We start from the raw sequence: 13,026 nt of genomic DNA on the forward strand, positions 1-13,026 counted from the left end.
GAGAGTGGAGTTGACAGGCGACGGTTTTTTCGAGAATTTTAGCGATAAATGGAAGATGCGAAATTGGACGTAGGTTATTGAAATCATTGGGATCTGAACCAAGTTTTTTCAGGATTGGTGTTACAGCTGCGGTTTTAAGAGGGACAGGAACAATTCCAGTGGACAGTGAGGAGTGAATAATAGCTGAAATAAAAGGGAGGAGAGCAGGTAGACAAGATTTGATGAGGACAGTAGGGAGGGGGTCAAGTTGACAGGTGGAATTCTTGGACTTGGTGATGAGGTCAGAAAGTAAGGAGGGATGAGGGAGTTCAAAAGACGACAGCAGTTGATAGGGAGTAGGAAGGTTGGGAGAGGGGGGGGATACAGAGGAGCCGAGGTGCTGGTGGATCTTGTTGATCTTTTCAGTGAAAAACAGAAGTAGTGTTGTCTGCTATATGCAAGTTCCTTTTTATAATTTCGAAGCGATCCCTTGACATACAGTACATTCTGCAGCATAATCAGTTAGTGGAGATAGCTTTCAAGCCCAAAGCATCCGAGTGTTTGGCCATTTTGAGATTGAGAAACAATATATCAATCCCAGCCACTTCTCAAGCTCTTCTTTGGCGAGACACAGGGGCTTATTGATGTTATTTTGCATTGCATAGAATTTCAACTGTTCAACAATAATATCCATCATTTTTTCATCGAAAATCCTTTGAAAATATTTGAATAGTGATAGAAGTTCATCAATGCAACAGTCACGACTGTGTCCGATGCCAAAATGTCTTCATCAACATGGTCATCTATTTCATTCTCATCAGGATCTGGAAAGATATACAGTACATGGGTATTTTAGAAAAAAAACATATGGGCACAGCAACATTCAAAAAAGCAAAAACTATACCAAACTAACCATTTGATCTCAATGCTCTGATCTTACCGTGAAATGGGCATCTCTTTCCTTACATTACATCACAAACAGAATTTCAGTCCTTTCAGATGCTTTATCTTCAAGTCAAAGTACTGTATTTGAGAATGTGAAATGCACATACGGTAGTGGGGACTATTTTGTCCACTAGGTGGCAACAAAACCTTACATAACACAAGTGGAAATGCAACCTATTACGTTCTTCAAAACAATCATTTCTACATTTTCTGATTACAAATTCTTTCTCTCAGATGATTTTACTTGACATGCCAATCTAATGTCCTCAAGTCCTTCAGAAGTAATTTTGCTGTCTTTGATTTGCCCCAAATAAAATATAGACTTTTAGCTTTTCCTGTATTTTTTTTTTTTTTTTTTCACAGAAACTTGTAAGTGTTGTACCTGCTCCTACCATGTTTCACGGTCTTTTGGAAATAGGAAGTGTTAAATTTGTACCAGACATTATGATGAAAATGTTTTAAGTTTTCTAATTTCTGTTTAGGATATAACAAAAAAAAAACATATGGACCTCCGTTTCAATAATTATATTGAGAATGCAAAGCTATGAGGTACACCTATTAGTGTAAAACGCACCGTTCACTTACAATTATTCGCATCGGGTACCCAGTCAGGATCAACAATATCATCATGAAACTAGCGTTAGCACGCCGAATGTTCTACATTAGGAACACTACTTATTTTTAATATTTCTTGGTAAATAAACAAGTTACCGTTAGTTTATGCATTTCAGTATCAAGGTAAACCTCTTCTGAATAGCTCATAAAATCGTCACAACATATACTTACGTGATATTTGATCCGTGACGAGAAGTAGAAGGAGCTTTGAAAATGGAGGAGCGCACGTTGTGTTGCGCAAGAAGGAGATTATGTCACTGACGCTCTTAAAGGCATAGCTGCACATAACCTGTGTTAAAGGGACATGTAACTTGTGCTGCATCAGTTCCAATCGAAACTTGAACTGCTACCTTTAATTTTTTCGATCTATAAGCACTTATCTTTAGTGTACCAAATATGACCCCATCGTCTGTAAAGGGTTAAAAGACAACCCGTGGCATAGATGTGAAAGAAACAATGATGGCTTCACAGATGAAGCTCAGTTGGAGATGATGAGGAAGACCAACTGAAACCTGCTTTAAGGGAAGGGACCATTGGGTTCTGGAAAAGTGTGCCAATGGAAAAATACCCCAATGTCAAACCAGCTGTGCTTAAAATACTGTCAATGTTTGGGTCAACATACGTCTGCAAGTCTGTGTTTTCTACCCTGAAACGTGAAATCAAATCATTGGATTGGATTGGATTTGCCTTTATTAGTCTCACAGTGGAGAAATTTACATTTCACAGCAGCAAAGTGATGAAAGGAATGAAAGTAGAAAAACAAAATACATGAGCTGCTGGAAAGGCAGCCACTCTCGGGGCGCCGTCTTGAAGTCAAAAGAACAAAAAAAACTAAATAACAAATAATATGACAGCATAGATGCAATATGACAGCAATATGACAAAACAAAGACACAGAGAGACATTCATTCTTCAGGACTTGCTGTACCCTCTTTGTGATGACATGAAGCAGTTCTAGATGAAAGATCATCGATCCGTTCTGACTGACACTCATGTAAAAGAATTGCTTCGAGTGGCAACAACAGAATGCAAGCCAGATTTAATGAGGATGGTTCAAGACAAGGAATGCCAGAAGTCCCACTAAGCAACATGCAAGCTATTGTACATTACAGTAAAGTCTCGTTATATCGATATCGGATATATCGATAGTCCCGGTTATATCGATACTATTTCTATGCACGCACGGAGAAAATTACATGCAAACAGGGTCGGATATATCGATAGTCGCGGTTATATCGATATTTTTTCGGACTCCCTTGAATATCGATATAACGAGACTTTACTGTATTATATTTTTGTTTGTGGACTTGGTTAAACTGAGTTTGTGTGTAAGACAGTGTTCTTTGTTGGAAATGTCCCTGGGGTTTTAGTACTCTATGAGTCATTTTCTGATATAAAATTTGTATTTAAAATTTTATATTTATAATAAATCTGGCTGAACAGAGGTCTGCGTGTGTGAGGGATGGAGCGATGGGGTGTTCATGTGTGCCCATGTTTATGATGTGGCTCTTTGCAGTAACATGGTAAAAATGTGGCTCTTAGTCTCTGACTGGTCGGCCACCCCTATGCTATGCTCTCTATAGACATTTTCTGATGAGCCTTTTAACTTGCCTTTCATAGCCGGTGACAGTCCGCCTAACTGCATTTCAGATTTTATTTATTATTTGTAGGAAGTTCACTGTTGAGTAATTCTATTGCTGTCTTCGCGCAGTCGGCAGGGGACACCCTGAGCCTGGGCCATTATGGGCCCTAAGGCAAAAAGAACAATTAAGTAGACACAAGACTGGGAGTTTGTAAATAGGAAATCATTGCCCACCTTCATGGGACACCAGGTGCGGGGCCATGCGTCACAACTTTGCTGCCTATGAACCATCATAGTGCTCTCATAAGACTTGCTTTTTCTTGTTGTCTTTGTCATGTTTTGGCTTACCGTTTTAAAATGTCTCTCCCGGTCCCCTAGATTGCCATTCTTTACCAGCATCATCAGTGGATTGTACGCGACACTTTGACTGATAATTATAATAATAAAACCTATATCGCGAAAGGTCTAATTCCAATGTGCCATTGCAAACAGCTGAACATGTAAGATTTCCGGTGATGCTAACAAGTTAAAGGAACGTATTTAAAAAAAAAAAACATTGTAAAAGTGAGACTGACGGGATGATTCGGGTGCAGTGTGCATTCACACAAAAATATATTACTAATATACTATATATTATATTACTATAATATACTATATATAATATTACTAATAAGCACATCAAACACTTTTTTTTTAACATGACTCCCTTCACGATCAATTTGGGACCTGGAAGCGACATGCTGGTCGCTCACGATCGACACAAAACTGAACAGAATATTTCAGTATCATACAAAGTTGAAAAAAAAATCCACAATTGGTACCCTTTCAAATAAGCATTACTTTAAAAACCACCCATGAACATCAATGTACCTCATTAGTGTTCACTTGCGTTTTTAGATTTTGTGTCTAACACGCAGTGTACAGCAGGGGTATTAAACCTATTTTTTTTGCCGTGGGCCACATTGTAATTACGGTTTCCTCTCGGGGGCCGTTATGAATTTGGGAAAACCATTAGATTGTATCATCTTCTTCACATGTTAGATACATAACACACAACAAATTAATGAATAATTAGTTTGAAAATCTGAAGTCAAGAATAATGACTGTTATTGTGGTTCATTTGAAAATTTGTTTCCGCCTTTAGCAAGTATCACGGCACTTGACATGCTTGATTTGCTTTCACGACGTCGAATAAAATGTGACTGGCCAGATGTGGCCCCTGGGCCTTGACTTTGACACCTGGGGTATACAGTATACCCACCCTAAGTGAACCAAGATCAAAGTAGATGAAAGTAAAATGCTCCTCCATTTTGGATTTGTTCATGACCAGAAAATTACAGTGAACACGCATAGACTGAATATTATTATTGCTTATCTTGCTTTTACCTGTAAAAACCTAATCGATATAAAACACAGGGAAATGTTGCATAATGATGTCGATGCAAATGCCTTGACTGCACTTTCTTGATCGAAGTATGTTGGCACGTGCACCTCCTTGATTAGCTTTGACCGTAGCCCTGAATTCGGACTCAATGCCAGCATCACAAACACCTTCACATAAAATATATGCACTCACTGTGGAAATGATCCACCTAGCCAGCACATGGTATTAACGTACTTCTCATGGAAACAAGACTGGAGTCAATTGGATGTTGGACTGAAGGAGTCCAGGGATGTATTTTAACTACAAATACCGTATTTATTTGAGTATATCATGTATAACGCGCACCCAATTGTCAATTAAAAATTGGTATGCAATTTTCTTTCACTTTTTCTCGGCTCAGACCAAGCATTGTAAGTGACAACACATGCGTCCATGATGAAAATCATTTATTGACAATACGTCTGTGGAAGCTCTCAGTCGTACAGGAGTGGTCCATCGATGAAAAGGTTTGTTCAGCCGTCATCTGTACTTTTTTGAAGGTGTCGGACGTTTCGCTTCTTATCCAAGAAACTTCGTCAGCAAACTAAAGTCTTACTGGTAGTTTAGGCCCTATATATTAAAAAAAATAGTGCATCCAAAAGATAGGCTGCCAAATGAAAAACAAAGTAATGTAGTTTATTCAATACATTGTAAGAATGAAAATTGTAAAGAGCAGTACATTGGAGAGACTAAAAAAGTTCTCAAAAAAAGACTATCAACATCGCGGGGAAAATACTAGTGGGCCTCAATCGGCAGTACATGTGCACCTAAAAGCTTGCAACCACTCATTTAATGACAACGAGGTTAAAATCTTAGCGAAAGAACAAGTAATTCTATTGCTGTCTTCGCGCAGTCGGCAGGGGACACCCTGAGCCTGGGCCATTATGGGCCCTAAGGCAAAAAGAACAATTAAGTAGACACAAGACTGGGAGTTTGTAAATAGGAAATCATTGCCCACCTTCATGGGACACCAGGTGCGGGGCCATGCGTCACAACTTTGCTGCCTATGAACCATCATAGTGCTCTCATAAGACTTGCTTTTTCTTGTTGTCTTTGTCATGTTTTGGCTTACCGTTTTAAAATGTCTCTCCCGGTCCCCTAGATTGCCATTCTTTACCAGCATCATCAGTGGATTGTACGCGACACTTTGACTGATAATTATAATAATAAAACCTATATCGCGAAAGGTCTAATTCCAATGTGCCATTGCAAACAGCTGAACATGTAAGATTTCCGGTGATGCTAACAAGTTAAAGGAACGTATTTAAAAAAAAAAAAACATTGTAAAAGTGAGACTGACGGGATGATTCGGGTGCAGTGTGCATTCACACAAAAATATATTACTAATATACTATATATTATATTACTATAATATACTATATATAATATTACTAATAAGCACATCAAACACTTTTTTTTTAACATGACTCCCTTCACGATCAATTTGGGACCTGGAAGCGACATGCTGGTCGCTCACGATCGACACAAAACTGAACAGAATATTTCAGTATCATACAAAGTTGAAAAAAAATCCACAATTGGTACCCTTTCAAATAAGCATTACTTTAAAAACCACCCATGAACATCAATGTACCTCATTAGTGTTCACTTGCGTTTTTAGATTTTGTGTCTAACACGCAGTGTACAGCAGGGGTATTAAACCTATTTTTTTTGCCGTGGGCCACATTGTAATTACGGTTTCCTCTCGGGGGCCGTTATGAATTTGGGAAAACCATTAGATTGTATCATCTTCTTCACATGTTAGATACATAACACACAACAAATTAATGAATAATTAGTTTGAAAATCTGAAGTCAAGAATAATGACTGTTATTGTGGTTCATTTGAAAATTTGTTTCCGCCTTTAGCAAGTATCACGGCACTTGACATGCTTGATTTGCTTTCACGACGTCGAATAAAATGTGACTGGCCAGATGTGGCCCCTGGGCCTTGACTTTGACACCTGGGGTATACAGTATACCCACCCTAAGTGAACCAAGATCAAAGTAGATGAAAGTAAAATGCTCCTCCATTTTGGATTTGTTCATGACCAGAAAATTACAGTGAACACGCATAGACTGAATATTATTATTGCTTATCTTGCTTTTACCTGTAAAAACCTAATCGATATAAAACACAGGGAAATGTTGCATAATGATGTCGATGCAAATGCCTTGACTGCACTTTCTTGATCGAAGTATGTTGGCACGTGCACCTCCTTGATTAGCTTTGACCGTAGCCCTGAATTCGGACTCAATGCCAGCATCACAAACACCTTCACATAAAATATATGCACTCACTGTGGAAATGATCCACCTAGCCAGCACATGGTATTAACGTACTTCTCATGGAAACAAGACTGGAGTCAATTGGATGTTGGACTGAAGGAGTCCAGGGATGTATTTTAACTACAAATACCGTATTTATTTGAGTATATCATGTATAACGCGCACCCAATTGTCAATTAAAAATTGGTATGCAATTTTCTTTCACTTTTTCTCGGCTCAGACCAAGCATTGTAAGTGACAACACATGCGTCCATGATGAAAATCATTTATTGACAATACGTCTGTGGAAGCTCTCAGTCGTACAGGAGTGGTCCATCGATGAAAAGGTTTGTTCAGCCGTCATCTGTACTTTTTTGAAGGTGTCGGACGTTTCGCTTCTTATCCAAGAAACTTCGTCAGCAAACTAAAGTCTTACTGGTAGTTTAGGCCCTATATATTAAAAAAAATAGTGCATCCAAAAGATAGGCTGCCAAATGAAAAACAAAGTAATGTAGTTTATTCAATACATTGTAAGAATGAAAATTGTAAAGAGCAGTACATTGGAGAGACTAAAAAAGTTCTCAAAAAAAGACTATCAACATCGCGGGGAAAATACTAGTGGGCCTCAATCGGCAGTACATGTGCACCTAAAAGCTTGCAACCACTCATTTAATGACAACGAGGTTAAAATCTTAGCGAAAGAACATAGATGGTTTTAAAGGGGAGTAAAAGAAGCGATTTTCATAAAACAAGTAAATCCTTCATTAAACTGGTTTGGTGGGGTGAGGTTCAATTTGGATCGTTCATACAATAGCCTGCTTAGGCAACATAGGATTAGTAATACTGATGAGGTGATACCGGTCGAAATGGGGCAATCAGGCCAGTCGTTAGTCAAAACGACAGAATCAGTGGAGCAGCTGCAGTGGGTAGTCCTCTGCTCCCCCCAACCTGAGAGCAGGGACCTATCATAGCAGAGTCCGGCACCGCCAATCAAAAAAAAAAGGAATGCGCGTGATCTGGGTCTTTCCGAGAATCGAAACTGACGGGCACCTTCACAACAGTTGAAGGTGGACCAAAGCACGACCATGGTAATGTGGCCCCCTCCTGGAATGGATAAAGAATTAAATATATGGTTTTTTTTCCCAGACCTCGTTTATAACGTGCACCCAAACTTTGAGTCTTTTTTCGGTAGAAAATGTTGCTTGTTATACTCAACTAAATACAGTACTGTACCGTTTGTCACATATGTTGCAGGATTGAATTCCAAAGCGTCAAGTGGCTTAAATCAGTTGTAAGCACACTGGAATATGATGTTGGTCGTGTTGCTTGATGAAGCCATAATACTGTACAAAACGGACGCCCATTATTTAATAACTGTCTATTTCACTAATCTGAGATGACAGTACAAATGTGTTCCCTGTATGTGGAGTCAACATGTGCAGGACATGGCTCCTTTAGCTTCTGTGGGTAGTTACAGTAAACCGTAACTAAAATGTATGTAGCGTTTTTTTTCTGGACCCCTAAAGACCCTTTACAGTTAAACAAATACAAATAATGGAATAACATTAAGAGTGCAGAACACAGGATGCTGTCCAATGTCACACAATTGCAAATGATGTCCGAGTAGAGTCCACAGTGGACTCAGCAGGGATGCAAAGAAGTCTGCGGTCTCACATTGAAGCGAAGGTCACCACCAGAGAAGGAATACGACAGCCAAGCCTGACGAGTTGCACAGATGAGCAAAGCGCTGCCAGACCCTAAGCCGGAAAAGAACCACCATTTGAGGTGGGCACACCAAGCTGTGACTGGTGAAGCGGAAAGGGAACAAAGTCCACCCCAACAGAGCAGATGGAAAAAGTAAGATCACCTGAGCCATCAGGATGGAAACTGACGACTGCGATAGCCATATAATTGATGGAGGTAGCTGCTCAAAACGGTATCAGAGGTTCCAGGCACCGTGAGTTAACTGCACCAGGACTGGTAAAAGCCGTCATGGTTTTGGCCACAGTGCTGATATGGATCCCTGAAGTTATTGACCACGAAAAAAGAACATTTTCCAATGGTGCACCTCCCAAATGTGCCATTGTCTTCTGCTCATGGGATGGTGATGAAGTTTTTCCTCTCAGGATATTTAACAGTGCATTCCTCACAGCTTTGCATTTTGTTCGTGTGAATAAATATATCTTATGTCTTATGTGTTAAAATGTGTAATAGTGATTGTGATGGTTAATATAACAAATCAGGTGCATGAGGTTCGCCATTCGTTTTTAGGGAAGCAGGCTGGAGCTGTTGTAGCTGCTTTGAGGTAATATTCCGTGTCATCCCTTTCTCTCGCTGCACCAACCACTGCAGCTGAATAGTAATCACTGACACCAGAGTAGATGAGAGGAGGAGGAGGAGGAGGAGGGGGCAAAGAGAAGTAAGACACCAGTGAGAAAGAGAGAGAGAGAGAGAAAGGCAAAATATATGAGGCGGGAGGTGGAATGTCAAGCTAACAGTCAGTGCCGCATTATCAGCCAAAGTGTGAGCGAAGAAGGAAGGTGAGGACTGAAGGGACCGGAAGGAGGATGCGCGAAAGCTTCCTGGAGGAGGCTGACAAGCCGCCGTAACATTGGTAACAATTTTGTGCATGTCTGATTGTGATAAGTGACATTCTGTGCATTTGAGACATTGTATTTAAAGCTGGTGTGTGCACGCTTCTGTGTGCACATGTGCTATGCGCCGCAGGGCCTCATGCATTCCGGTTGTTGATTATCTGCCTCTTGAGACATTGTCGGCCCTCACTGTGAATAAAATGTCTGGCGACAATATCTACGATGCAGAGTGTAACTGTGAATCTTGAGTGGCAAGCAAGCCAGTAGAATGTATTCTGTCTCCACCTGACCCAAATACAGCACCACATTTTCATTGTCTAACGCATGGCCAGCCTGCAGCATGTGGGTCATTTATGACCTCTCTCCAGAGGATTTGATACACGCCGCTGTGCAATTCTAAAAACAATCAAAGCAGTGATTGATGATGGGGCCCTCAAACCACTGTGCCCAATTTGGCTGGGTGGATTTTTCATGGCTAATTGTCAAATCCATTTACCATTCTCCACACATGCGCTGTGACAAAACCCCCAGTGTGCCCATCGCTCCTATATACCGTATTTTCCTGTGTATAAGGCGCACTCAAAAGCTTTCATTTTCTTCAAAGGATGACCCTGCGCCTTATTCACCGGTGCACCTTATATGTGAAGTAATATTAAGCCACAACAGGTCTCTCAACTCCTGTCAGCAGCCACGACTCCATTTCCCCCTGTTGAAGTAGTGCGTAACCCCACCCTCTACTGCAGCGCCTTATAATGTGGTGTACCTTATATTTGGAAGACGTTTATATATTATATTTTGAAAACTATTTTCATTCATTGAATATGCGCCTTTTAATCTGGTGTGCCTTATATATGGAAAAGGTTTGAAAATACACCATTAAGTGAGGGTGCGCCTTATACTGCGGTGCACCTTATATAACGCAAAATTCTGTACACATCTTTACAGTGGGGTGAACACACACGGGGTGAGTTTTGACTACAGTCCCTGGGACCAAAATATAATAATCATAACATGGTCGGGCACCAAAAAAAACATTGTTTCAGCATACATTTTCATACAGTTTGTATAGAAAACCTGTATGTTGCTTTTTTGGAGGATGAATCAAGCTGAAAAATTTGCACATTTTTATCCACCTCTCATTTCACCACTTGCCAAAACAAAATGATATCATACTGTATTTGGGCTCATGACAACATTAAACTGATGAGCCACGTTACCTTCCCCTCTTTGATTTCAAAAATTTAAATAGTACCAAATACAGGGTTTAGCTGTTACGAACTGCAATATTGTGGTTGGTGCCCCAACAGTCTGGTCTTGATTTTTTTTAAATAAAAGCAAAGTTGTGGCCCTCCACTGATTGACGTGTATTTAGCATCAATCATTAGCATATCAATGGAGTGTGTTCCCCTACGAATGTCTGATAAAATCAGTGTAGATTAGGTCAATTATTCATTATCAGGCATTGATTTTGTGGCACCCAAATCTATATACTGCCTCTGTGTATTAAGATTATTGTTGTCACACCAACAACCAGTGACAATTGCTGTATTTTTGATTGGTTTGCTTTGATGAATTTACTTGGTAACTTTTAAGAATGAAATGCTAAAAATGTAATGCCTGGAAAGGACAATGTTGGGATTACAGTATTTGTATTCTTGTCAAAGTTGACGTCTGTTATCCATCAGCAAACTTGTGAGGTGAAAATGATAAGTGTCAATCAACGAAACTGAAATGTGTCTAGTGCAGTCCTTCTCTATTCCACTGTGGTTGGCAACCAAACTGATCCCTCCCAAAAAGTTACTTTGGTTGAGATATGTTATATATTAAATTTATTGCAGCTGTGTTACCTCCTGATAGAGTGAACAGTGGCGACAGTGTCCTTGAGAGTTTTGAAAGGCGCTTAGAAGTAAAATGTATTACTATTGTTTTTCTTAAATGCAAGGATCTGATAGTCTGTCGATCAAGCAACCGATTCCAGTAGTTCCTGATCCACCCTGAAAACACACCACTGATGTTGTTCTATTTCTGTAATGTAGTTAGCATACACAGAATTGTAAACTGTGAATCTGGACTTTCCAGTCAAGGGATTCCAATGTTTGTAGTGAGCATGGTACCTGCCCTTAAAGCTGTACAGTAGTTTGAATTGATTTTGATAATTTGGCAAAATTGGAACATGGGAAACATAAACACGCTTGATACTCTAAAAAGGGATTGACTGAAATTAAAATCTTATGGTACCTTAAAAAGGATTAACTGAAATAGAAATATTTTCTCCTCTATTCCTCTTTCTTCAGCATTTTCAGCTGGCTTTGATCGACTCGAACCTCTGCACTTTGTCCAAGGCTGAAAGTAAGTCAGGGACTACTGTCCATTTCCTGCAAATTTTGTATGAGTGAATGAATCAATGCAGTGCTCCCTTCCTATACAACATGTAAAAATCATGAGAACATTGAGAAAACATGAGAAAGTCTGGAAATTATTCCGTTCCCTGCTGCCATATCCTCCCTAAAAATCATGTTGCCTAGGCGACGAGCAGAAGAAGAGAACTGCGAGATCTCAAATGCAGACTGCACATACTGACTGCCTTTTCACATTACATGTCGACACTCATACACCCTCCTGTCCCGCTCCCTTCCTCCCATCTGCCCTCTATGCTGGATGCAATTTGTTCCTACTGCGAGGTCTATGAAGTAAACATGTAATATTGATTTTGAACAAGAAAACATTTATTCATTTGTTCTGCTTCTGTTTTTCTCTCTCCACAGTTCAGTTCCACATTGCTCATTTATATGAGATTCAGGTAAGAGGAACATCCTTTCAGTGCCCCAGCCCCACCCAAAAAAAATGTAATGCTCCACGCTTATGAAGTCACTCAATGATTATGGTGTTATAATTGAAGATTTTTGTTTTTTAATGTTCTTATATTGGGTTACTTTTTCTAATTAAGCATTTTTTGTCAGTATAGTCACGCAAAAGGAAAGTGCAATACAGTGGTACCTCGGTTCTCGAACGCCTCACAGTTCGAACAAATCGGAGTTCGAACAAAATATTCGAGATATTCTTGCTTCGTAGTTCGAACATCAATCGGTGTTCGAACGCCAATACGACGCGTGAGTGCGTACGTGAGGGTGGTGTGCTGAGCGGCGTACGGGTATCGCTCTCTCCGTGACCAACTGTTGTTGTTTACGGACGTGCTGCGTTTTGCTCTAGTGTTTAATATAGGTGTACGAAGAGTTTTAGCCCCTAATCATGCCTCCAAAGAAAGTAAGTGCTGCTAAAAGTGACAAGAGAAAAGTAGTGTGTACAACTATTGCATTTAAGAAAGAAATAATTGCAAAATATGAAGGAGGTGTGCGAGTGTCTGATCTGGCTAGGGAATACAGCATGGCGAAATCTATGATCAGTACGATATTAAAGAATAAGGAGGCTGTGAAATCTAGTGATGTGGCTGTGGGAGTGAGAGCAAATGTCACATGTTTTTCGATGATCTCGATGATCTCCTTCTTCTTTTCGACCGTAATGTTCTTTTGTGTCCTCTTCGCTTAACACTTGCCTGTGGTGGGGTCTTTTTCGGTCCCATAATAGCAAAAGTACTCGACTCGATAACAAATCACAAGGTGA

General features: G+C 39.9%; 1 protein-coding gene across 6 annotated transcripts in view; it reads left to right on the forward strand.

Moving 5' to 3' along the window:
- The window catches only part of kdm6a (lysine (K)-specific demethylase 6A), a 74,312-nt gene that overhangs the window by 28,951 nt on the left and 32,335 nt on the right, over window positions 1–13,026 (forward strand). For 5 of the 6 annotated variants that reach the window (XM_089002931.1, XM_089002930.1, XM_089002932.1 and 2 more), the window contains 2 exons: window positions 11,700–11,754; window positions 12,171–12,205. In XM_089002931.1, the coding sequence (XP_088859057.1) occupies window positions 11,700–11,754; window positions 12,171–12,205 (90 nt within the window). Of the gene's footprint in view, window positions 1–9,303; window positions 9,426–11,699; window positions 11,755–12,170; window positions 12,206–13,026 lie in introns of those variants that run through there. The other variant, XM_089002936.1, reaches the window with a different exon arrangement.

This window comes from Hippocampus bargibanti, linkage group LG08 (assembly GCF_051943395.1).
Source record: "Hippocampus bargibanti isolate YZ-2025 linkage group LG08, ASM5194339v1, whole genome shotgun sequence".
In the NCBI taxonomy this organism is placed as follows: Eukaryota; Metazoa; Chordata; class Actinopteri; order Syngnathiformes; family Syngnathidae; genus Hippocampus; species Hippocampus bargibanti.